The following is a 26,116-nucleotide window of genomic DNA, read 5'->3' on the forward strand; positions in this document are numbered from 1 at the left end:
TCAGCTTGCAAGCAGCGAGCCGCGTCGGACACCTAAGCGATGGCTCCAGACATCAGAGCCTTCCTGCAACCCCATGGGCTGAGAGAACAGACTCCTGGAGATGTGTTGTCCTAACTGTCCCCCAGGAGAAAACTTAGCCTCCGAGGAAGCAAAGCTTCCCCAGCACCGGACTCTGAAAGAAGACCCTCATGTGGACCCAGGTGGTAGGAACTTATGAGAGATGGCGTGGGTGATCCACTTAGGAGACTGGAGCCCACTTGGACCGTCGGGTCAACTTTGAGAACCCAGAGATCAAGAGGAGGTGGCTCTGGCCCCCTCCCGGAGCAAACCAGCGAGTGGAGATGAAGGGGCACTGTGGTGTCCCCTGGATTCAGGCAACTCCAACCCCACAGATGACGGCAGGTAAGGCTCCGGCGCTTGGCGGTGGAAAGGTCTCAGCTGATGTGCCTTGGGCCTACTCCAGGTCCTGCATGGCGTGCGGGATTCCCAGGGTTACGTGCAGTCCCGGTGACAAGCCACGATGGAGGAACTCTCCTGATCCTACTTTGCACAGAGGGCAACGGGCACCCAGAGATACCCAACAACTTGCCCCAGACCACACGGCTGGAAGGAGATGGAGCCAGAGCTCAGGTGAGTGGAGTCTGCCATCAGAGACCCCATTCTTCACGAGCGGTCACACAGCCCTGGCTTGCAGAGCATGGTCATGCAGAGGAGGGGTGCACACCCCCATCTGCCAGGAAGGACACAGAAGGCTTCCCAGGGGACACAGTGAAGTGCAAACAGGTCTTCCAGCCTGGGGGGGGGGGGGCGAGGCAGAGGAGGGGACCTTCTGGCTGGAGGGTGGAGAACAAGGCTGGAGGAGGGGTCGGCAGATGGACGGAGTGTAAACAGAGCCCAGGCCACAGGCGAGCTCTGAATGCCAACTGCTTCCATTACGGACCTTAGTTACAAGCAACAGACTCCACTCTCTTCCATTTACACAGAAAAGGAATGTCTTTTTAAAATATTGAATTAACCATCACGGCCAAAGAGAAGCCCGAGGAGACGTGACAACGAAATGACACCGGGTGTCATGGGTGGGATCGGGGGACAGCCAAAGGACGTTAGATAAAAACTAAGGGACACGGATAAAGCATGCCCTTCAGTTAATAACAATGTATCGATTTTAGCTCCTCAAATGGAACCCATCGTGGAATAATGTCAGATGTTAATTATAGGGAAAACTGAGGGCAGGGTCTCTGGGACTCTTCACAACCTCTCTGTAAATGGGAAACTTCCCGAATGAAGAGCATATTTTTTTTCTTTTCTTTTCTTTTTTTTATTGGTTGTTCACAAAATTACAAAGCTCTTGACATATCATACTTCATACATTAGATTGAAGTGGGTTATGAACCCCCAATTTTACCCCAAATGCAGATTGCAGAATCACGTCGGTTACACATCCACAATTTTACATAATGCCCTATTAGTAATTGTTGTATTCTGCTACCTTTCCTATCCCCTACTATCCCCCCTCCCCTCCCCTCCCATCTTCTCTCTCTACCCCATCTACTGTAATTCATTTCTCTCCTTGTTTATTTTCCCATTCCCCTCACAACCTCTTATATGTAATTTTTTATAGCAATGAGGGTCTCCCTTCATTTCCATGCAATTTCCCTTTTCTCTCCCTTTCCCTCCCATCTCATGTCTCTGTTTAATGTTAATCTTTTCTTCCTGCTCTTCCTCCCTGCTCTGTTCATAGTTGCTCTCATTATGTCAAAGAAGACATTTGGTATTTGTTTTTTAGGGATTGGCTAGCTTCACTAAGCATAATCTGCTCTAGTGCCATCCGTTTCCCTGCAAATTCTATGATTTTGTCATTTTTTATTGCTGCATAGTACTCCATTGTGTATAGATGCCACATTATTTTTATCCATTCATCTATTGAAGGGCATCTGGGTTGGTTCCACAGTCTAGCTATTGTGAATTGTGCTGCTATGAACATCGATGTGGCAGTATCCCTGTAGCATGCTCTTTTAAGGTCTTCAGGGAATAGTCCGAGAAGGGCAATAGCAGGGTCAAATGGTGGTTCCATTCCCATCTTTCCCAGGAATCTCCAAACTGCTTTCCAAATTGGCCGCACCAATTTGCAGTCCCACCAGCAATGTACAAGAGTACTCTTTTCTCCACATCCTCGCCAGCACTTGTTGTTGTTTGACTTCATAGTGGCTGCCAATCTTACTGGAGTGAGATGGTATCTTAGGGTGGTTTTGATTTGCATTTCTCTGACTGCTAGAGATGGTGAGCATTTTTTCATGTACTTGTTGATTGATTGTATATCCTCCTCTGAGAAGTGTCTGTTCAGGTCCTTGGCCCATTTGTTGATTGGGTTATTTGTTATCTTATTGTCTAATTTTTTGAGTTCTTTGTATACTCTGGATATTAGGGCTCTATCTGAAGTGTGAGGAATAAAAATTTGTTCCCAGGATGTAGGCTCCCTATTTACCTCTCTTATTGTTTCTCTTGCTGAGAAAAAACTTTTTAGTTTAAGTAAGTCCCATTTGTTGATTCTTGTGATTAACTCTTGTGCTATGGGTGTCCTATTAAGGAATTTGGAGCCCGACCCCACAATATGTAGATCGGAGCCAACTTTTTCTTCTATCAGACACAGAGTCTCTGATTTGATATCAAGCTCCTTGATCCATTTTGAGTTAACTTTTGTGCATGGCGAGAGGAGGGGATTCAGTTTCATTTTGTTGCATATGGATTTCCAGTTTTCCCAACACCATTTGTTGAAGATGCTATCCTTCCTCCATTGCATGCTTTTAGCCCCTTTATCAAATATAAGATAGTTGTAACTTTGTGGATTAGTCTCTGTGTCCTCTATTCTATACCATTGGTCCACCCGCCTGTTTTGGTACCAGTACCATGCTGTTTTTGTCACTATTGCTCTGTAATATAGTTTGAAATTTGGTATTGCTATACCGCCTGATTCACACTTCCTGTTTAGAATTGCTTTTGCTATTCTGGGTCTTTTATTTTTCCATATGAATTTCATGATTGCTTTATCTATTTCTACAAGAAATGCCATTGGGATTTTGATTGGCATTGCATTAAACCTATAGAGAACTTTTGGTAATATCGCCATTTTGATGATGTTAGTTCTGCCTATCCATGAACAAGGTATATTTTTCCATCTTCTAAGATCTTCTTCTACTTCTCTCTTTAGGGTTCTGTAGTTTTCATTGTATAAATCTTTCACCTCTTTTGTTAGGTTGATTCCCAAGTATTTTTTTTTTTTTTTGAGGATATTGTGAATGGAGTGTTTTTCCTCATTTCCGTTTCAGAAGTTTTGTCGCTGATATACAGAAATGCCTTTGATTTATGCGTGTTGATTTTATATCCTGCCACTTTGCTGAATTCATTTATTAGTTCTAGTAGTTTCTTTGTAGACCCTTTTGGGTCTTCTAGGTATAGAATCATGTCATCTGCAAATAGTAATAATTTAAGTTCTTCTTTTCCTATTTTTATGCCTTTAATTTCTTTCGTCTGTCTAATTGCTCTGGCCAGTGTTTCGAGAACTATATTGAATAGAAGTGGTGAGAGAGGGCATCCCTGTCTTGTTCCAGATTTTAGAGGGAATGCCTTTAACTTTTGTCCATTCAGAATGATGCTAGCCGGAGGCTTAGCATAGATAGCTTTTACAATGTCAAGGTAAGTTCCTGTTATCCCTAGTTTTTCTAATGTTTTGAACATAAAGGGATGCTGTACTTTGTCGAATGCTTTCTCTGCGTCTATCGAGATGATCATATGGTTCTTATCTTTAAGTCTATTGATGTGGTGAATAACATTTATTGATTTCCGTATATTGAACCAGCCTTGCATCCCAGGGATGAATCCTACTTGATCATGGTGCACAATTTTTTTGATGTGTTTTTGTATTTGATTCACCAGAATTTTATTGAGGATTTTTGCATCTAGGTTCATTAGAGATATTGGTCTGTAGTTTTCTTTCTTTGAGGTGTCTTTGTCTGGTTTCGGAATCAGGGTGATGTTGGCCTCATAGAATGAATTTGGAAGAGCTCCCTCTTTTTCTATTTCCTGAAATAACTTGAAAAGTATTGGTATTAATTCTTCTTTAAAGGTTTTGTAAAACTCCGCTGTATACCCATCCGGTCCTGGGCTTTTCTTGGTTGGTAGTCTTTTGATGGCTTCTTCAATTTCATCCATTGATATTGGTCTGTTCAAATTGTGTGTATCCTCCTGACTCAGTCTGGGCAAATCATATGACTTAAGAAATTTATCGATGTATTCACTATCTTCTATTTTATTGTAATATAGGTTTTCAAAATAATTTCTAATTGTCTTCTGTATTTCTGTAGCATCTGTTGTGATATTGCCTTTTTCATCCCGTATGTTAGTAATTTGAGTTCTCTCTCTTCTTCTCTTCGTTAGCATGGCTAAAGGTCTGTCGATCTTATTTATTTTTTTGAAGAACCAACTTTTAGTTTTGTTAATTTTTTCAATAGTTTCTTTTGTTTCAATTTCATTGATTTCCGCTCTGATTTTAATTATTTCTTGCCTTCTGCTACATTTGCTGTTGTTTTGCTCTTCCTTTTCTAGGGCTTTGAGATGAAGTGTGAGCTGATTTATTTGTTGGTTTTTTTTCTTTTTTTGAGGAATGACCACCAGGCGATGAATTTTCCTCTTAAAACTGCTTTCATTGTGTCCCATAGATTCCGATATGTTGTGTCTGTATTTTCATTTATCTCTAAGAATTTTTTGATTTCCTCCTTTATGTCTTCTGTAACCCATTGATCATTCAGTAACATATTGTTCATTTTCCATGTGATGTAGGATTTTTCCTTCCTTCTTTTATCATTGATTTCCAGTTTCATTCCATTATGATCAGATAAAATGCAAGGTATTATCTCCACCCCTTTATATTTACTGAGGGTTGCCCTATGGCATAATATATGGTCTATTTTTGAGAAGGATCCATGTGCTGCTGAGAAAAAAGTATATCCATTTGATGATGGTTGATATATTCTATATATGTCAGTTAAGTCTAGGTTATTGATTGTGATATTGAGTTCTATAGTTTCTTTATTCAACTTTTGTTTGGAGGATCTGTCCAATGGTGAGAGAGGTGTGTTGAAGTCACCCATAATTATAGTGTTGTGGTCTATTTGATTCTTGAACTTGAGGAGAATTTGTTTTATGAATGTCACAGCACCATTATTTGGTGCATAAATATTGATAATTGTTATGTCTTGTTGGTGAATGGTTCCTTTTAACAGTATATAATGTCTTTCTTTATCCCTTTTGATTAACTTAGTCTTAAAGTCGATTTTATTCGATATGAGGATGGCCACCCCTGCCTGCTTACGAGGACCGTGTGCGTGGTATATTTTTTCCCATCCTTTCACCTTCAGCCTGTGTATGTCTTTTCCAATCAGATGTGTCTCCTGGAGGCAGCATATTGTTGGATTTGTTTTTTTAATCCATGATACCAGCCTATGTCGCTTTATTGGAGAGTTTAATCCATTAACATTCAGAGTTACTATTGATATATGGTTTGTACTTCCATCCATGTTTGATTATTTATCCTTTTTTTAAAAAAATTTAGTTTGTTTCTCCATGATTATCTTTCCCCTCGCCCTCTGTCTTTACCGAGGCACTTCCCACTGATGGTTTTGGTTATTGTTTTTCATTTCTTCCTCGTGTAGTGTTTTGCTCAAAATGCTTTGCAATGCTGGTTTTATGGCTGCAAATTCTTTTAACTTTTGTTTATCATGAAAGATTTTTATTTCGTTGTCATACCTGAAGCTTAATTTTGATGGATACAGAATTCTTGGTTGGCATCCATTGTCTTTCAGTGTTTGAAATACATTGTTCCATGACCTTCTTGCTTTCAGCGTCTGTGATGAAAAATCCGTTGTTAACCTTATTGGTTTACCCCTGAATGTAATCTGTCTCCTTTCTCTTGTAGCTTTTAATATTTTCTCTTTGTTCTGTATATTGGATATCTTCATAACAATGTGTCTTGGCGTTGGTCTACTGTGATTTTGTGTGCTCGGTGTCCTGTATGCATCTTCAATTTGTATATCTGTTTCCTTTTTTATTTCTGGAAAGTTTTCTGTAATTATTTCATTCAGCAGGTTACTCATTCCCTTGGTTTGAATCTCTGTACCTTCTTCTATCCCGATGACTCATAAGTTTGGTTTTTTTATGTTATCCCATAACTCTTGGATGTTTTTCTCATGATTTTTTACCAGCCTTTCTGAGTTGGCTAGACTCTTTTCAGGATGATATATTTTGTCTTCATTATCTGACGTTCTGGCTTCTACTTGCTCCACTCTGTTAGTGATACTCTCAATTGAGTTTTTAATTTGGTTTATCATTTCCTTCATTTCTAGAGTTATTGTTTGATTATTTTTTATAATCTCTATCTCCTGATAGAGATGCTTAACTTCTTCTTTTATCTGTTTATGTAATTCATTCTCAATGTGTTCTTTCGCTGCTTGAATTTGCTGTCTTGTATCCTCTTTAAGGTTCCATTCCATCTGTCTAAGGTGTTCCTTGAGTTCTTTATATGACCATTTTTCTGATGACTCTAGGTCCTCCTGAATATTTAGGCTGTCCTGCATTGTTTGTACTCCTTTTCTTCCTTGCTTTTTGAAGCTGCTCATGTTACTTCTTGTTCTGTTTGACTGCTGAGTTACTGTTTACTCCTATAAATTTATTTGATGCTTGGGAGGAAAGGTATTAGAAGGGAAGGGAAGAAGTCACTAAAGAGAATGAGAGTAAGCAGGTAGAATTCAAGGAAGGGGGGATAAGATAATTGAAAAGAAATGAAAAGCCAAAAGAAGAAAAAAAATAGGAAATAAAAAAAGGAAAAAACAATTTTTTAAAAATAGTTAAAAAAAATTAAAATTAAAATTAGAAGAAAAAACATTTTAAAAAATTGTAAGAAAAATTTTTAAAAAAACAAGAAAGAAAAATGAAAATGAAAGAAAAACCCAAATCAAAAAAAAAAAGAGAGAAAAGAAAAAGAAAAGAAAAACTAATAAATGCAGTCTTAGAGTTTGATTAACTTCTCTTCCAGTAGGTGGCGCTGTGCCCACCAGGCCAAGTTTCTCCTGTCAATACGTGGGAACCAATCACTGTGCAGCAGCTCCTCCCAGACTGGGCGAGTCTCCAATCCTGAGTGCCTAGGCCTCCTCTTGTGTCTAGTCACTTCCCACTTTTCCTCTAGCCAGGCCCCTCTCACGGGTGCCGCTCACCACAATACTGGCTACAGGCCAGGTCTGCTGCTCCTGGGAGCCCTGTTTTCATGAATGACTGGGCACACTCTTCCAGTTTGCCATTCCCTCAGACCCTAAGTTTGTAGAGCTTGGGGCTGAGAATCCTCAGCGAATTTTACTTGCCCTCCGGTAGCCACGCCCCCCCGTAGCTGGTGCAAGAGACCTCAGCTGTCAGCCCTGGTGGGAGCGGTAGTTCCGTGCTGCAGGTCCCGCGCTACCTCTGATTCCCTCGGGCTGGCTATCGCGCTCACGGGAGAGCTGGGAGGGGCCCTTAAGGTTTCCCCGATGTGTGGAGAGGGAAGGCTAGGGAATTACACACCTGTAGCCGCAGGTTTCAATGAAGTTATCTCCTCCGCCGCAGTCTGATGACGTCAGTTCTCTGCCATGGTGGTATCTCTTGCAAATGGCGACAGTTCATTTCCCTTTGCCGGGCGACCAATGCAACGGGTGGGTCCTTACTGTCTCTCCCAAGCCCCGTTTCAAACCTGTGGCCACTACCTATGAAGGCTCAGTAGGCATTTACCTCCGTAGGATGAGAAGGGCTGACCAGTTGTTTCAGCCGGATGGATTAGTGCTGAGTCACAGCTGTTTGTCTGCAGGAAGCAGGCGAACGGGAGTTTGAATTCAGCCGATCCGGGCTCAGTGTGTGTTCTGAGAGGCCCAGACTGTTCACCCCAGATCCACGTCAGCTCAGCATTGCCTAGTGATCCACGTTGTAGTGCCTCAAATAAACCCCTTCTGCTTCTTTCCTTTGACAGATATAACGCCAGATACCATTATCATTCCCACTTCACGTATGCAGGAACCTGGTCGAAAAACCTCCGGTTCTCCTTCTCTACTCGCAACTCCGTTACCCCAAGATCGGGTACGATCTCTGCGATGTTCACTGTTCTCATTGCGTGGACTATCTCTTCTCGAGTGGTCGTCTAGGCGGCTGGAGGACACTGATATTTGCCCCCACGACGCTGAGGAATCTGATCCTAATCCTCAATCGCCCTTCAGAAACGAAGCCATGTACCTAACCTCGCTGGAGTAAAGGTCGCCTAGAAGCCTCAGCTCCAGATACCAGCGCCATCTTCTGAAGAGCATATTTTTAAAACAGTGGAGGTAAATGGCAAAGAACTAAGCACGTACGAACTCACAATTGCAGAATTGACAAAAATATGAAAAAGCTCAGTGAATTGTAACCCAAGAAAACGTGCAGGTTGCGAGGTTAGACTCTGGTCTTACAAGTGGTCACCCCAGGAAAACTGGGCGCAGGATCCAGGGCCGGCTGCCTGGGAGCCACAGTCATCTCAAGACGAAAAGCTTCCTTTAGAAAGACTAAGTGGAGAGCAAATCTTGGGGAGGCTGGAGGAACGGGTCCTGGCTTACACTTCCAGACCCTCACCCAGCACAGGGCAGCTCTGGTCTGATGAGAAAAGGAAGTTCATCAGCTTCAATAGGCCCCACCTTCTAAGGCCCGCACATGACTTCCAGAACTGGCTACAAGAGTCACTGCTCCCAACAGCTCCCAACAGTTCCAAAGGGGACTTTGCCATGCCTCTGTCAGGGGATGGAGGCCATGACCCCACTCCTTGACACAAGCTAGGCACGTGACCACTCCCACCAAGAGATTACCATGGAAGCCATGCCCTTGTGATTTCTGATGTTAGGTAATAAAAGGCCCTGCGGCTCTCACAGCTGGCCCACTTGGAACCCTTGCTCCTGGACCCTCTTTGCCGTGCCCGCTCTGGAATCCAGCCACCATGAGAAGCCCAGGCCACATGGAGAGGCACACCAGTCCCAGTCCCAGCTCAGTCCTACCAGGCTCTAGTCACACAAGCAGAGAAGTCTCCAGATGATTCCAGTCCCGGTGTTCAAACCTCCCCCAGCCTTCACATCTCACCAGGCAAAGGCCAGCCACCACGAGGCAAAGACAAACTGTCCCCACGGGCCCTCTCTGAACCCACAACCTGCAGAATTCATGAGTGAATTTTTTTTTTTAAATGTCACTTGACTCCTCTACATGTGGGCTGTGTGTTACTTGGCAATAGTCACCACAGCGAATTCTTGCTGCCTCCTCTGGAAGCCCAGCACTCTGGGGCCACACACACCCTGTGTTCACTCTTGACCCTGAGTCCTGCATCTCAGCCCCAGGGGGGTGCTGAGGAAGCTACCACCTTGCAAAGACAGGTCTCATGCGTGGGAATCACCACTATAAGTGCTGGGTAACCACTGCGGACAGATGGGACCCCCTCAGTCCCAGGAAAACCAGGACATTTGGTGGCTTCCTTCCAAACACACTTGGACATTTTCTGGTACCTGAATTTTATATCAGGTTCTAACATAATTTAATAAAAATGAAGCAAAGTTTAAATGTCAATTGCTCATGGCACTAGCTATATCTGAAGCACTCAGCAGCCTTATTTGTGTAATGGCTACCATATTGGAGAGGGTGGCTCTAGGAGCCAGGAAGCCCCTTCTTTTGACACAACCAACCTGGGAGGATCTGGGCTTGCTTTTAGTTTTTGTTCGTGGTGCTGGGGATTGAACCCTGTGGCACTCCACCACTGAGGTGCATACATTCCCGGCACTTTTTAAAATTTTGAGACAGACAGGGTCTCACTAAGTTGCCCAGGCTGGCCTCAAACTTGCAATCCTCCTGCCCCAGCCTCCTGAGTCAATGGGATTACAGGCACATGCTTGGTTTTCTTGAGATGATGTTTTGTCTCCTGGGGAAACAGGCAGAGAGTTGTGGGTAGGGCCACAGTATTCAAGAGCTACCCTGGTGACACAAAGGAGATGGAGCAGGCACTTGGAGGCCACTGTAACCATCTAGGACAGGAGAATTATGCCCTGATATGGGACTGTGGTGGTCAAGGTGGAGAGACAGACCAGAGATGTACAGTGTATAAGTCATTAAGACCTGAAGACTGAATAGACTCGGGGGCCCAGGAAGCAAGAGGTAGCAGGGGACTCCGGATACCCTCACCGCCACCACCAAGCTGCTCTGAACGTGCTCAGTTTGTTGACTGCTACTTAACACCCCAGAATGTGGTGGCTTAACACAGCAATAATTATTATTCTTTCCTGGGGCTCTGAGGTCTATGAGGCTCCGGTGTCTCTTGCTCAGTGTCTGTGGTGAGATCAGTATGTCCCCACTCCTCATCTGGCACTGCTGGCTCCCAGTTGGCACCTCAGGTGGTGAAGCCGTGATAGGACTTCTAAGAGGTGGCTCTGCTGGGTGGTTAACTCATTGGGGGCATCACCCTGGAAAGGGATTGATATCATTCTCTCTGGACCTTGGTCAGCTCCTGCCAGACCGAGTTGTTATAAAAGAGCGAGATGGTTCCTCCCTGTCTCTGGCTTCCTGTCTCACCATCTGATCTCTTCTATACCTACCCCTTCCATTGCAATGCCATCCCCCAAGAGGCCCTCAGCAGAGGCCAAACCAAGGGGGCTGCTCAATCTTGGACTTTCACCTTCCAAAACTGTGAGCTAAATGAACCTCTTTTCTCTATACGTGACCTAGCTTCAGGTATTTTGATACAGCAACAGAAAATGGCCTAAGACAGCAGGGTGTGTTCGTGCAGTTGCCAGCTGGAAAGTCCAAGATGGCCTCGCTCACATGTCTGACAGTTGGTGCTAGCTGTTGGCAGGGGCTGGGTCCAGCTGGGTCCCTTTGACCTACTTTCCTTCTCTACATGGCCTTCCACCCAGACTTCTTGACAGCATATGGGTCTCAGGACAGCATTTCAAGAGGGCATGTTCCAAGGTACAGGACTTCCAAGCACATATTCTGATATTTCATTGGCCAAACCCATGAAAGCCACAAGGTTAAAAGCAGAATCAGTGTGGGAGGACGGATCTGGAGCCATAACTATATACCATGGGAAGGAACACCAGGTGGGATTTCATTCATCTTGGAGTTTGGCAGAGAAGAAACCAGTTAGGAATCCAGAAACCAGAGAAGGACCAGAAGAGGGGACCAAGAGAGAAGGGAATTCTGGGATGTCAGCTACCCAGCACTCGCAGGGCCCAGGGCACCCCACAGGCCTCACTTAATCCCAGCCTGAACCCACTCTCAGGACTTAGGAACCTGAAAGACAGTTCCTTTAAAATCTGAATATTAATTTCAGTAACTAGTTTCAGAGAAACCTTAACCACCCAATACAACTCCATGAGTGCAATTCTGCAAGTCAAAGCAGTAGGGTCTAAATTTGCAAACTCTCTGAGGCACTGAGTTGCTACATACTGATAAAGCCCACAGTGTTTTCAAATATTTTTGACCCAGACTCATGAAATACCTTTATATCACAATTCAGTAGACACCTAAGTTCAGACAAACACCCACATGCATGCGCACACACTCCCCCAGGGTCCAAACAAAAGTCTCTTGAGACACAGAAAAGAGTCCCATTTCCTTATATGCAATGCTCTGTGCTTTTTGCATTTGTTTTACTGCTGGTCCATTCATGGGTTGTAGCCTGCAGTCTGGAAAGTACTGACTTGGGCAGAGGTCAGAAAACTGGCCACTTTTTGCCTGTAGCCTTGTTTTTTGTTTCGTCACCTGGGTTTGACTTCTTCTTCTCCTTCTCCTTCAGGCCTCAAATGCTGTGACTTCAGACGGGCTTCTTTTCTCCTATAACATTCTGACTAACACCCAACTGCTTCACACATCTGTCTGTGACTGGTCTGGAGTTTCTGTTTGGTCCTTCCAGAATCTATACACTCTAAAGCATGGATGGATGCATTCCCCAAATATTGAACGAGTGCCCTTCGTGGAGGGTGGCTATGGCTGATAAGGAGAACACAGCAGAGGACCAAAATCACTGTCTATGGAGTTGAGATTTGGGGTAAGGGGGGAACCAGACAAGTCAATAAATAAATCAGTAAACGGACAAATAAATGAATTTTGTATTAGGGATTGATAAATTCCTTAGTGAAAATAGACATGCCCAGAGATCTACCCCAGACCACAGGCTTGGTTCATACTTTTTGTGGAGTAGAAACCACCTGATATGTTCCTATCTAAGCAGAAGAGGCTTGGGAGTGTGGAAGAGAATAGCCCAGATTTTCCTCAAAAAGCTCCCAGCCTGCCCCAGCAAGTGGACCTGACCCATCATGTCCCCAAATTACTGTGCCAAAGGGCAAAGCACCAGTAACTTTAACCTAGGAAATTTCAAAATCTGCCATGCCGCGGGGAATGTTGCGGGATAGGGTCCAGCACACTGGCCCTGGAGTTGGAATCACTTCCGATGTGGTTCATGGTTTTTTTTCCCCCCACTCAGCGTTCGTGGTCGCCATCACCCCTTCTCCCTCGGGATAAATGGCCATCTCATTAGCTCTGCACACATGACCCTCCCGACCCGAGTCCTGGTTACTGTGCCTGCCTTATCTCTCGCCTCTCCTGCCTCAGATTTTCCGCTACAACAAAGCCAAACACAGCGTCCTGGGGGCTTTCACGCTCCCGTGCCTTTGGACACGCTGTTCCTTCTGCCTGCAAGGCCGCTGCCCTCCACCCGCGCGCCCCCACCCGCTTCCTGCGCGCTCCCATTCACCCTTCAAAACCCAGCCTGGCTGTCCTCTGCCGGGGCTGCCCTCTGAGACCCCACGACCACCTCTCTGTGCTCCACACCCTCCTTCCGTTGGACTTCCCTGCACTGTAATTACCGATTTCTCTAAACCTCTCGCCTCCCACACTCGGGCCTCCACTAGGCGCTGGAGTTGTTTGGGGGACACTCGCTGGGTACCCCAAAGCGCTTTAGCCCGGAGCCCGAGTGAGTGACAGAGCGTGCACCCAGGCTCGGGCGGGCTCCAAAAGCCGGGTGGCTCCCCTCGGCCTCCGCTGCGGCCCTAGGGGACCCCGCGCTGCTGCATTTCCCGTGCACTGGTGGCGCAGCCGCCCCGCCCCAGACAGCCGCAGCCGCGGAGCGAGGACTACAAGTCCCGGCAGGCCGCGCGCGGCGGCGCATGCGCAGCGGACCGGCGTTTGAGTGGCAAGTTGTTTGTTACAGCGAGCACCAGCTGCTGCCTGCGCCAGGCGCCGCGCGCCGCTGCCCCGCCGCTCCGCCGCTCGGCCGCTCCGCCGGCGCTGCCTCCTTCGCCCGCCGCCGCCACCACTCGCGGCTCCTCGCAACTTGGCGGCCTCCCTGCCCGGGACGCGGCCGGGCCCGGCGCCGAGCTCGCGGTCCCCGGGCCGGCTGCCCGCGGCGGCTCGGTGCCGGCTGGGCGCGGAGGGGGCGGGGGCCGCGGCTCGCCCCCCGCCGATGAGCCGCCGCGGAGCGCGGGCGGACGATGGAACTCCACATCCTGGAGCACCGGCTGCAAGTTGCCAGCGTCGCCAAGGAGAGTATCCCGCTCTTCACCTACGGCCTCATCAAACTTGCCTTCCTGTCCTCCAAGACCAGGTGAGCGCGCGGGGACGCGGCGCCGGCCGGGGACAGACAAAGGGGCGCTCCCGGCGCTGTCCTCGCCGCCGCGCTGCAAAACAACTTCGGCCCCGAGCGCCCCCCCGCCGGCGCCCGCCCGCTGGCCCCGCGGGTCCCCGCGGGTCCCCGTCGCTGTCGTCCCCGGCCGCGGCCCCCTCTCCGAGACCCGGGCCCAGGGACGCAGGAACCGGGCGGAATGAATGAGCGAGCGCACGAACGAATGAATGGAAAACAGGTGTGGGGACGCGGCCGGGGGACCGGCTCGGCCCGGGCCCGGCCCCTGTCGCCGCGGCCGGGGAGGCGTGCGCCGAGCGCGGCCACCGGGACAGAAAACCAAGAAATCCTTAGTGGACGCTCGTCCCCAGGTGTCCGCAAGGGTCGCGCGCCGGGGGGCAGGGCCGGGGAGGGGCTGCCAGCGAGGGTCGCGGCGATCCTTTCTCCTTGGGGTCCAGGGAAGTGGGGGGTCGAGCCGTGAAAGGGGAGGAGCTGGCGTGTTTATGGATCAGCCTCGAGGCTGGGCTTGGAGGCTGCAGGGGGAAGACAGTTGAAGGCCTGGGAGGTATAAGGAGGAAATGGGAAGACTGATTCTCCAGGGCTGGCCAAGGGTTGGCTTGGTGAGCCCCCACAGGGCTTCGGATCAGGGTTTTTGTTTTTCTGTTGTTTTTTGTTTTTTGGGTTTTTTTTTCCCCCTAGGAGTCTGAGCCCTGTGGAGTGCCAGCTAGCTGCTGTAACTTAAGTCCCTTGTTTGCCTACCATTGTGACAGTTAAAAGGGATAATGAAGTTGTTGCTGTTTTGTTTGTTTGTTTGTTGTTTGGGCAGGGGAGGGGTTTGGGGGCAGAGATGGTTCTCCCTCTCTGCAAAATGAATGAATACGTTACAGGTCAAGGTTAAGTTAAAATGACAGCTCCCCCCCCCTGCACCCCCCTCCCCCGGCTGTCCCCTTTGGCACTGAGCTCAGGGGACACAGGGAAATAATTCATTCCAAGCCTGTTATTTGCCTGTTAAAGTTCTTGCTTGAAAATCTCACTTTGATGTGACTGAGCCCGGAGCCCAGGCCGGCCATTGTTTGGAAGACAGAGCCAGATCTGCCCGGGGCCCTGTTTACTTTCTACTGGGCTGCCTCCTTGGTGGTGGGGTCTGAGGTTTGGGAGCCCTTTGCCTGTGGAGAGCGCTGGCTTCTTTGATTGCAAAAGGTAATCATTAAACAGGTCATTTGAAAACAAAAGCCTGTAGCTCAGACTCCACACACCCCCCCCCAGCACACAAAGCCCCCTTTGGCTGTTTGGATCCCGCATCTACCTGCCCTGTGTCCCCCACTCCTGGCCAGTCTTGAAGGTCCAAGAAATCTTTGTTTTTTCAACTCCTTCCCCAAACCCCATGCCCCCCCCCCCCCGCACCCCAGTATCCTCCTGGCTGATTTCCTGGCCACCATTCTAAGGGGGGGGATGGTATCCAGGCCTGGGTGCTGGGAGGAAGGGCACTTGGGAGCAACAAAAGGTGGGCTCCCTCCTGTCCCTTTCCCTTTGTGGAGGGACTGGCCCAGTCCATCACTCCCCCACATGGGGTCCAGTTTGGAGGACTCAAAAATAGGCCTTGCCCAGGGTGAGCCTCACTGACCTGTCTGACCACAAGGAGACCTTCCCTCCATGGGTCCCCCTTCTCCCTCTCCTTCCAGAGGCAGGCAGGCAGAGGAGGCCCAGGTGAAGGGTCTGGTCTCTAGATGACTCAGAGGTCAAAGGTCATCTTCAGGTCTGGCTCTAGAAGGTGCTGAGCACACTTGTCAAATGACTGAGGACCTGCCAACGCTCGCACTCTGAACCCAGGCGTGGCTTCAGCTTGTGGCCAGTCCTCACTGCCCGAGTGGCCGAGGCCAGGTCTTTCTCTTTCTTTGGCTCTCGCTTTGTCTCTCTGGGTCCACTAGTTTCCACAGAGCTGCTCTGGAGGGCTCTTTAAATGGCTTCTTAGTGAGTGTAAAAGGGGTGCTGGGGTGTGGACCTATTAATTGAACTGTTTCCAGTGATCAGCCACCCAGGTAGTACTTTTGTTCCCTGTGAGTCTTCCCACAGTGCCTGTCCCCACACAGTGGCCCAGAACCCTGTCACCACCCCACTCCTCAAAACCTTTTTAGCCCGAATTAGTACAGCATCCACTGAGATCTCTGAGCTGCATGTTTAAAATTTTTCAAGGGGCTGGGGATGTGGCTCAAGCGGTAGCGCACTCGCCTGGCGTGCGTGCAACCCGGGTTCGATCCTCAGCACCACATACAAACAAAGATGTTGTGTCTGCCGAGAACTAAAAAATAAAAATTAAAAATTCTCTCTCTCTCTCTCTCTCTCTCTCTCTCTCTCTCTCCCCTCTCTCACTCTCTCTCTAAAAAAATAAAATAAAATAAAAATTTTCAAGCTAGGTGCCATGGCACACACCTGTAATCCCGCTACTGGAGACCCAAGCAGGAGGATAGCAAATTCGAGGCCAGCCTCAGCAACTTAGCAAGACCCTGTCTGAGAATAAAAAAAAAAAAAAGACAAGTGCTGGGATGTGTCTCAGTGGTAATCACCCATGGCTTTGATCCCCAGTACTGCAAAAAAGAAAAAGAAAAGAAAAATTTTCAGTCATTCTCTATAGGATCAAACCCTCAGCGTGGCACTCAAGGCCTTTGGGAATCTGGATCTTCAATCCTTGACTTTAGCCACCCCCCAGCAAATACTCCAGTGACCCACAATTCACCTCCTTTCCCTTCACACTTCCATGCTTCACACCTGAACATCTTTCTTCTCTTCCTGTTTCAACCCTTAAGATCTAGCACACTGTCACCTTCCTGAGCCCTCCGCCCTCTGGAGTCTGCCCAATGGGGAGGAAAACGGCATGGGGGACCCCTATTTGTGCTGGGGTACAGCTGGGTCCTTGAGATGCTGAGCTATCCTGCCCCTGCCCCTGCCTCTGCAAGACCCAGAGCCTGGTTCAAAGAAAGAACTAGGCTCTGCAGTAGAGTGGGGTTGGGGGCCGGGCCTAGCAGGGTTGGGAGGAGCCTGGGAGGCTTCCTGGAGACAGCTGAGCCTGAATCTGGACCGAAGGGCTTTCATTGAGATTAGCCAAAGGGTTTGGTCCAGCGTGCCCAGGGCAGGACAGTCGGTGAAAGAGGTGTGATACCTGCTTTTCAAAGAAGGGACCTGGGGCTCAAAGTTACATAACTCACCCAAGGTCACATAACAAGCCATAGAGCCCGGGACTCAACCTGCATCCAGGTGGCTCAAGCGCAAAGTTTTCATAATTGAAAGTTGCAGGTGGCACCCAGGCAGTGATGGCCAGTCCCTCTGTTTGCAGTGCACAGTTTTGAAAGATTAAGGAGCGCAGACTTGAGGAGCTGACCCTCCTCTGTTTCCTAGCCCCGGCGCCCACAGGGCTGGTCTCTCGTCACCTGCAGGTAGACGCAGGACGTCTCTTGCCCCTGCCTCGCTCCCCAGCTCCAGCCCTGGGCGTGTGTTGCCTGGTTGTCTTATCCTCCCCCTGAGATGATGACCCTGAATCCCAGGAAAGTGCCTCCTTGTCCACTCCCCCTCCGTGGTGGGCGATGATGGGGGCTACCCACTTTGCTGTGCCGTTCAGGGAGGTGAGGACACTAGGTCGGGAGGAGAACCACTGCTCAAGGTCTCAGGGCTAGGGAGAAGCAGAGGTGGGATTTGAACCCGGCCCTCCTCCACTGCTCAGGCACAGGGCTTTGTGGGCACTTAGTGAGTGCCTGGGGGGTTCCAGCCCACACCGAGGGACCCTGGTCTCAGCCAAGTATTTGCCGGAGTCTCTTATGAGTGCCCAGGGCTGGAAGCCCCCTTGAGGCAGGTCACCTCGGGAGCACTCCCCGCCCTGCCCCACTCTGGACAGCTGGCCCACGGTCATGGTCGCTGGGTGCACTCACTCTTGGCCTGAAGTTAGGGGCGGAGACCAGGGGAGGGAAAGCAGAGCCGTCCCCAGATGGCCCCCTCGCCCTCAGTGGCCCTCTGTGGCCCTCCCTGCTGGGCTCTCCAGCCCCATGATTGTGCTCAGAGCCATGGATCCGCAGAGTCCAACCTCTGCAGCCTTCAGGCCTCCATCCCATCTGCCTCCTCTGCCGGGAACTGTGCTCCTCACGCACCCCCTCGGCCTGCCTGCTCGTCCTTCAGGTCCCGGGTAGCCCCTTCCTCTAGGAGGTCCCCTGCACACCGTGGACCCGGCTCCATCTCTGGAAGATGAAAGGCAGTCTCGGAACCTCAGTGGGAGGCCCTGGACTGCAGCAGGCCCTGGCTGGACTGACCTAAAAAGAAGTTGGAACCTCGAGTGACAGATGAGACACCGAGAGCCAGGCTGTCCTGGGGGCCGTGGCTTGGATCTTCCCACCTCTCCACTTGGCCAACCTTGACATGGCAGCCGAGCTCTGGGGTCACAACTGGAGCAGCCTGTGGCGTCAGGGACCATCGGGAGGAAGCCCCACCAGGGCAAGAGCTGCTGCCCCTGAGAAAACCTCTCCAGGGGCCCTGTCCTGCCCAGGCTTCCTTGCTCATTGATTGGAACCAGGTCATGTGAACTCGCCTCAGCCAATCACTGACACAGGGAACGAGACCATCGTGGCCCAATCAGGGTTCCCTGCTGAAGGGGGGGCTGCCCCTGGGAACCTCTGTGGCTGTGGCTGAGGCGGGCTGTGTGTACCCCCGTGACAGAGACCCCGTCCCATTGAGGCCGAGCCCGAGTGCTGGCACAGAGAAGCCTCCACATTCAGACGGCATGCGAGCTCCTGACCAAGGTGGGCCCACAGTGCCGCCCCTCTGCCTCGCTTCCTGGACCCCAGCCTCACCCAGGCCTGCAAGTCCAGCCACCACAGGGAGGGCCTCAGAGCCTGGGGACCCGCTGGAGGGACTGGAGGTGTTCAGCCTGGATGCCAGGCCCACTCCGTCTTCATGTGGAGTAAGGCTCTCTGGAGTTGGAGGTGCTCTCTGCACCCCGTGAGGCAGGTGTGGAGACAGGTGACAAGACACAGCAATGACAGGCACTTAGTTCAGCTGGGCGCTACTCTGTTGCTCCTTTAATCTTTACAGCAGCCCACAGAGTGGGGGCCCCACTTTACAGATGAGGAAACCGAGAGAGTCAAGGGCCCAAGGGCACCCAGATGTGGCAGGACTGGGACTTGAACCCTGGAAGGAAGCCTGGCTCAGGACCTGCCCCAAGACCATTCAGCCCAGCATCCAAGCAGAGTGGACTGGACTCCCGTCCAGGAGCCTCTTGACGGAGCGTTGTGGAGAAGCCACGGCAATGCGGCTGGGGAGGCTGTCATCTCCAGTCCCATCCTAGAAAGTGTGTCACACTTGATTGACAGGAAAGGCAGGTGGGCGGCTGTGCAGGGAGCTGTGCCCTCCGAGCCCCTTGCATGGGCTCCTGTCTGTTGCGGCCTGAGCCTGTGCCCCCTGTGGCTCCTGCGCCCCATTGTGCCCTCAAGCCAGAGTGAGCGCTGGCTACTAACAGGCCTTTGTGGGAGAGAAGCTGAAAGCTGCGGAGAGTTTGCCCAGATGCTCCTTGCTTCCTCAGGTGCACAGGCCAAGGCCACCAGCCACCGTTTGATGGCTGTTGAGGGAAAGACGAGCTGACAGGGATTTGGGCTCCAGGGAGACTTCCGGGGAACCAGCGCTGCCACATGCCGGCACTGGACCTTGAGCAAGTTACCCATCCTCTCTGTTTGTTCAGCTACCTATGGCACAGGGATGGTGACCGTGCCCCGGGACTTCATGAGGTGCAGCCCATCGACCGCGTGGGGTGGCACCTGCTGCTGTGTGCTCCAGTTAGAGATGGCCCAGAGAGAAACGTCCCGGCTCAGCTGGCTGGCGCCAGTCTGGGGGGCAGAGCTGATGCCACGTTCTGATTCTAGGAGGTAGACATTCTGCCCCTTCCCTGGGAGGACAGGCTCATTTTTAAGCAGAGGGGCACCACAAAATGCTCTGGGACCTCAGCGCTGCCAGCAGGAAAGGCTTCCTAGAGGAGGTGGTGCCAACTGAGCCGAGCTCGCGTTGGGATGGGAAGACATCAGGGTGCTGGGGTGAAGGGAGACAGGCCTGCAGGGGGTTGGAGGGGTGGGCTGGGAGGGCCCAGGCAGGGGTGCAGATGGGAGAGCATGAGGCTGGTCCCACATGGGGTGGCTGTCTGGTCAGCCCACCAGATCCTTGTAATGGGAAGAGCATCGTGAGCAAAGGTCTGGACGCTGGAAAGAAGGGACCTGTGGAGGACAGGTGGCCAGCCCAGGGTTGGTGCAGATGGAATGTTCGTTCAGGAAGAGACCGGCAGGTGGCTGCTTGCTATGTGCGGAATGAGTTCCTGTCCAGGGGGCAGAGAAGACGTGTGATCCCATCAGGGGAGGGGAGCAGACACCCAGGGGAGGCACTCTGAGGGCAGGGCCCGGCAGGGCAGGGCGGCCCACATGGAGGTGGTGCGGGACCGGGCTTCTGTCCTCTGTCCAGCTCCCTGGCCGCATCGCTGCCTTGCTCCCATCCTCAGGCCACTCCTGCTCCTGGGTTGCAGCCCTGCGTGGCATGTGAATGTTCTTGACGTGATGTCTTCTGTCCTCTCTGGCCTTATCCTGCCCCTCCCCCAGAACATGCCTCATTTTAGGACAACCGTGGGAGTTTTAAAATACCCCAAATTCGGGGCTGGGGATGTGGCTCAAGCAGTAGCGCGCTCGCTTGGCATGCGTGCGGCCCGGGTTCGATCCTCAGCACCACATAAAAACAAAGATGTTGTGTCCGCCGAGAACTAAAAAATAAATATTAAAAAAAAAAATACCCCAAATTCTGCCAATGTTCCCTTTAAAGCTAGACCCCTCCTTTTCCCCTCCCACCTTAAATGTCTGCCTCAGTGACTCTTATAACAGGAGAAGGTGGCAGAGTGATACCCACAGTCCCCGGTGGCTCCGCCTGGTGCTCTCTCTCTCTCTGTCCCTTGTCCTGTGGGAAGCAGCCACCATGCTGTGAGGATGCTCAAGCAGCCCTGTGGAGAGGCCCAGGCAGGCCCTCAGTGGATCACGCAGCCCCATCGGCCTTGACTGTAACCTCCATAGGGATCCTAGACCAGAACTGCCCCACTGAGTCACGCCCAAACTCCTAACACCTAGGAATTGAGAGATTAAAAAACCTGTTGTTTCCAGCACTGAGATTCAGGACAGTTTATTATGTCGCAGTAGATAACTCAGGAAGTGACTGTGTCATTCCTCTTTCAAATGGGGCCATTTCAAGAGCAGCAGACAATAACAATAACTGCCCCGGACGGACAACAGGGCAAGCCAGAACGTGTCCTGGCCCCACCATCCATCCCCCTGGTCCCCTGGAGTCCTGACACTTAAAGAGTCACCTACTCTGGGGCTGGGGATGTGGCTCAAGCGGTAGCGTGCTCACCTGGCATGCACAGGGCACTGGGTTCGATCCTCAGCACCACATAAAAATAAAAAATGAAGATGTTGTATCCTCCAAGAACTAAAAAATAAATATTTAAAAAAAAAAAAGAGAGAGTCACTTACTCCAGGGAAGCCATCCTGGGGCGGGGACCACAATGCTCAGAATGTAGGCTGGGACAGCTAGTCCCATTCCATCCTCACCCCAGGTTCCTGTCCAGGCCCCAGGACTGGTGTTCCATGGTATCATCTCCCAGGGGTCGAGAGCGGTCACCGTAAAGGCTGCGAGGTCTCTTCCGCTGGTTTCTTTAGCACCAGAGCAGTCAGCTTCTTGATGTCCCCAGGCCAACCTTCTGCGGTGGCCCAGCACCACACCTTGGCACAGAAGATGGGCCGCCGAGGCCCACAGAAACTGCCCACCCATCTCTGTGGCCACTCAGTTTGTGTTGGAGGAGACACGGGCCTCAGCAGTCACGCTCGTCCTCCAGCTGACACTGGGCAGGCCTGAGCCCTGGGCTCACTGGCCCCGCGGGTCCTGTTCTGCAGCCACGTTATTAGCATTACTTTAGTCACGGGGACCAAGAGACAGAATGGCCCTCGTGTCCAGCAACGTGTCCGTGTACCACGACTTGGGCACCGAGGGAGTCTGTTCTGGCACAGGGTGAGGAGGAGGCACCATGTGAAGTGAAGCCCACCTGACCCACGAGGGCCAGGACACGCCTGCACCTACCACACCTACCACGAGGGCCCGAGGAGTCCAAGTGCAGAGATGGGACTTCGGGGCCACCGTCCAGCTGCGTGGGCCTGCAGCAGTGCCTGGCAGGAGGGGCCTGGAGACAGCGGTAGTGACGTTCCTTGGCAGTGCAGACTTCTGGGTCCACAGCGCTGGACGCCTCAACAGCAAGGGGATTAGCGCCTGTGCGTTTTACCATCATTTTTTTAAAAAATAAGAAATTAATTTTTTATTTTATTTTATTTTAGAGAGATAATTTTATTTTAAGAGAGAGAGAGAGAACTTTTTAATATTTATTTTCCAGTTTTCGGCAGACACAACATCTTTGTTGGTATGTGGTGCTGAGGATCAAACCCAGGCAAGCGTGCTACTGCTTGAGCCACATCCCCAGCTCAGAAATTAATTTTTTAAATGGGTGTTCATTGAACACTAGTTTTTGGGGGGGTGGTACCAGGGATGAACCCAGGGGCCCTCGACCACTGAGCCCCACCCCCAGCCCTATTTTGAATTTTATTTAGAGACAGGGTCTCACTGAGCTGCTAAGGGCCTCACTTTTGCTGAGGCTGGCGTTGGACTTGGGGTCCTCCTGCCTTGGCCTCCTGAGCGCTAGGATCCAGATGTACCCACTGTGCGGCTATTGAATGCCATTTTGTGGGTGCGTCCCAGGGCTGAGGTGCACGGGCTCCTCGCCACTGTATCAGTGGCCCCAGAGGACAGTGGTTCCTGCATTTTCCTCCCCCCGCCGTCGAGGGGCTGCCCTGGCTTCTGCTGTCGCATGGAAGGGCTGCAACTTGCAGCTGTCGACACTTTGAGACCCACAAGAGCTCTGGGTCTAGACATGCTCAGGGGGACGTCCTGGCCCTGCCAGCCTCGCCCTTCATCTGAGGTTTGCTGAGACACAAGGACCGGGCACTGGCCTGGCCCCAGTGGATACCAAAAGGAACCAGGTCACAGTTCCTGAGTTTACAGGGCTTGTTGTCTTCTTGCCTAAGATAGTGGACAGATCAGGGAACCTCAGGGAGTGGCCAAGTGCCCTGACGTCACTGCAGCAGCGGGTACCAGGGGTGGGAAGCACCTGGTTACTGCTGGACCTCCGGGCCACCTGCAGTGGTCTGTGAACTTCCCAGGTGACAAGCAGGGGCTGGCCATGAAGATGCAGGGGAAAGGTAACGGCCAACACAGAGGCGGGAGCCTCCTCCCGGGTCAGGACAACTGCTGCCCGACACAATAGCCTGTGCTGGTGGGGAGCGGGTGGGAGCAGGGCCGGGGGCGTGACTGGCCCACCCTCCGCGAGAACAGCATGACAGCTCCCCACGAAGCTGAGGGTAGACCGCCGTGGGGTCCAGCAGCTCCTTCCACGCGTGAACGTGACCCCAAACCAGGAGACGTCCTCGAGAGCCCCGGGCACACCCACGCCCTGGCAGGACACGCACAGCAGCCAGAGCCAACACTCCCCGCCATCCCTCGGCGACGAGCGGATCCTCAGCAGGCGGTCCCCATGCACCCGAGGATCATCCAGCCTTGAAGAGGACCTGCTGACCTGGGCCACGTCGGGACAATCCCTGAGGACACTGTGCCAGGCACCGAAGGACACGATGCCCGGTTCCACGGGTGTGGGGGCCTCAGAGCGGTCGGATCCACAGAAACGGAAGCAGGTGGCGGTGTCCGGGTCGCAGAGCCGCGTGGAGCTTCAGTTTCCTAAGACGGAAGAGCCCTAGAGACATGGCAGCCACAGCTGCCCAGCGGTGTGAAGGGCTTCACGTCCCTCAGGGTGATCACGATGGCGGTGTCCTCACGATGGCGGGTATCTCTGCTCCGCACACTTTGCCTCGATTTTGAGAACAGCAGAAAAGGGAGCCTGGCAGGCGGGCAGAGCCAAAGGGTTGTGTGGCCACCGCAGAAGGAGCCAGGGGTTGCCCGGTGAGGCCGGTACCCTGGGCGTGCCAAGTCCGCACGGTGACCCGCCCTGCGTCACCTCAGGGAAACCGAGGCACCACATGCTTTGGCAACTTGTCCGAGATCCCAGAACCCAGTAAGAGGAGGAAAGACGTTCCTGTAACAGCTTTATGAGGTGCCACCGCGTCCCCTGCCTCTCAGCCTTTTCAAGTCTGACTCCTGGCTCCCAGCAGTCAGTGCTGCACAACCAGCTCCATGTCTAATTCCAGAACATTCTCACCACCCAAAAAGGAACATACCCAGGGAGCAGCCATTCCCCGTCTCCTCTCCCCAACCCAGCAGCGCCCATCCACTTCCTGTCTCTCTGGGCTCGCCCATTCTGGAAACTTCACATGGTGGAACTTTATCAGATGTGGTCTTTCGTGGCTGACCTCTTTCCCTTCGCAGGGTGTCCTCAAAGTTTGTCCATGTTGTGGCATGTGGCAGTACTTTTTATAGTTACATACTACTCCATTACGTGGATATACCACGTCCTGCTTATCCACTGGTGGACATTTAGATTGTTTCCACCTGTGAGCTATTGTGCTGTGAATGGCCATGTACAGGTTTTTGGGTGGACACACCTTGTCTTTCTCTTGCACACATGCACATGGCACTGCTGGGTCACGTGTGGTAATTCTGTTTAAATTTTGAGGAACTGAGCATCCTGTTTTCCACAGAGTCCCACGTGCCCAAGGAGTGTGGATTTGAACCCACATCTCTGGCTCACAGCCCATGTGCTAAGCCAGGACCACCAGGAACTTGGAAGCCCATGGGGCCTGGGAGCCTTCCCAGCTGAGGGCCCACAGTCTGGGGACTAGACTCCTGTGGGACCCCATGGCCCTGCCCTCCGCCCTTAGCCTCCCCGGCCTTCTTGTTTCTGCCTCTTCTCCCCCTGCAGTGCCCTTACGCACTGGCAGTGTCACCCGCCACAACCCCTCCCCAGAGGGGGAACCCCCTAATGCAGCTCCCAGAGGCACAGGGGCCCACTTACAAGGAAACCTGTGGCCCTGAAGCTTGGGGACTGTCCCCTCTAGGCACCTGCGCAGGGCTGGCTCGCGGGACAGGCAACCCAGCCCTCATCCACAATGGACGTCCCGAGGACCAAGGAGGGCGCTGGAAGGGGATGCGGGCCCTCGGGGCCCTCAGACTGGGCCCTTGCCCCGAGCCCATAGAAATGACTGGCCCCAGGCGGGAGGGCGGCTGCCCCCCTCCAAGACCCTGGAGCCTGGGGAGTGGCACGGTCCGAGGCCCTGCGAGGAGGTGAGTGAGGCAGCGTGACCTCAGGCCAGCAGGGTGAGTTGGCCATACTGGGGAACCAGGTGGGAACAGGAGCCCAGGTCACCAGCCCCAGTAGGACCTGGGGCTCAGCCACGGTGTCCTGGGAGAGCTGAAGTGCTGGTGACAGAGAATGGCAGGCCATCCCGGAAGCAGAGCCTCAGTGTCCCTGAACCCCCCTGCCGTCCCTGGTCCTCGCTGTGAGGGTGGCTCAGCCTGCTCAGGCCACAGGCCAGCCTGTGCCAGGCGCTTCAGACAGGTTCTCAGCTGAGGTGCCACGTCACCTCCCCACTGCACAGACGGGAGCTGGGGCCCCAAGGGGAGGGACCGGCCGTGCACCTGGCAAGAGGAGGAGCAGTCTGACTGAGGAGCCCCGTGCCCCTCTCGTCCTACAGGGGGACAGAGACCATAGCTGGCCAGCTATGCTCCTAAAGTGTCCCGAGAAGAGCTAGCCGTCATAGCCCCTTGGTCACCACCTGGAGGAGCACTGTTCCCAAGAGATGGGACCCTGACTCCTGGCTGGGACAAAGGTCCCCAAGTCCCTCCAGGCCTGCTGCACACATCCACATCAGCCTTGATCCCTCTCCCACAGAGGGTGGGGACAGGTCAGGGAGTGCCCAGGGTTCAGGCCCCGGCATGGCCTGGCCTACCGGGCTGTCCATCACCTGGGCTAGGCTGGGCCGGGCCTGTGGTCGGTGGCTGGGCAGGCCGGCTGCCCGGGGCGGAGCTCCGTCTTTCTGTCTGACCTTCACCTGGTGCAGGCCTGTCTGGATGCCCACCCTGTGCTGGGCGCTGGTGTCCGTGGGGCCTGGACCCTGCTGCCTGAGAGGAGGGCAGCTCCCCAGGCCTCAGGATGTGGCAGGAGGTGAAGAGGCTTCTAGGAGGAGGTCTAGGTGGCGCGGGGACGGTGTCCAGGGCCAAGGAGGTAGAGCCAGGCTTGAAGCCAGACAGGAGGGCAGTGTCAGTTCAGAGGAGGGACAGGTGCAGCACCAGGGAAGCCCCTGTGGCCACTAGGGGCTGGACATTGGTGTGAGAGGAGGGGACTGGTAACTGCGTGGCTCCCGGCTC

General features: G+C 52.1%; 1 protein-coding gene and 1 long non-coding RNA gene across 3 annotated transcripts in view; one reads left to right on the forward strand and one right to left on the reverse strand.

Annotated features, from left to right (window-relative positions):
• The first annotated feature begins 13,306 nt into the window (after positions 1-13,306).
• The window catches only part of CASTOR2 (cytosolic arginine sensor for mTORC1 subunit 2), a 45,655-nt gene continuing 32,845 nt past the window's right edge, over positions 13,307-26,116 (forward strand). The window contains exon 1 of one of the 2 annotated variants that reach the window (XM_081297919.1): positions 13,307-13,678. In XM_081297919.1, the coding sequence (XP_081154045.1) occupies positions 13,566-13,678 (113 nt within the window). In that variant the 5' untranslated portion in view covers positions 13,307-13,565. Of the gene's footprint in view, positions 13,679-13,908; positions 13,935-26,116 lie in introns of those variants that run through there. The other variant, XM_081297920.1, reaches the window with a different exon arrangement.
• On the reverse strand, positions 20,498-25,185 carry LOC308651128. Its single transcript, XR_014022501.1, has 3 exons — positions 23,376-25,185; positions 21,307-22,018; positions 20,498-21,184 (listed from the first exon to the last, which is right to left on the reverse strand). It is a non-coding gene; the product is annotated as an uncharacterized lncRNA (long non-coding RNA).

This window comes from Spermophilus citellus, assembly GCF_964194105.1.
Source record: "Spermophilus citellus genome assembly, chromosome: 6".
Classification (NCBI taxonomy): domain Eukaryota; kingdom Metazoa; phylum Chordata; class Mammalia; order Rodentia; family Sciuridae; genus Spermophilus; species Spermophilus citellus.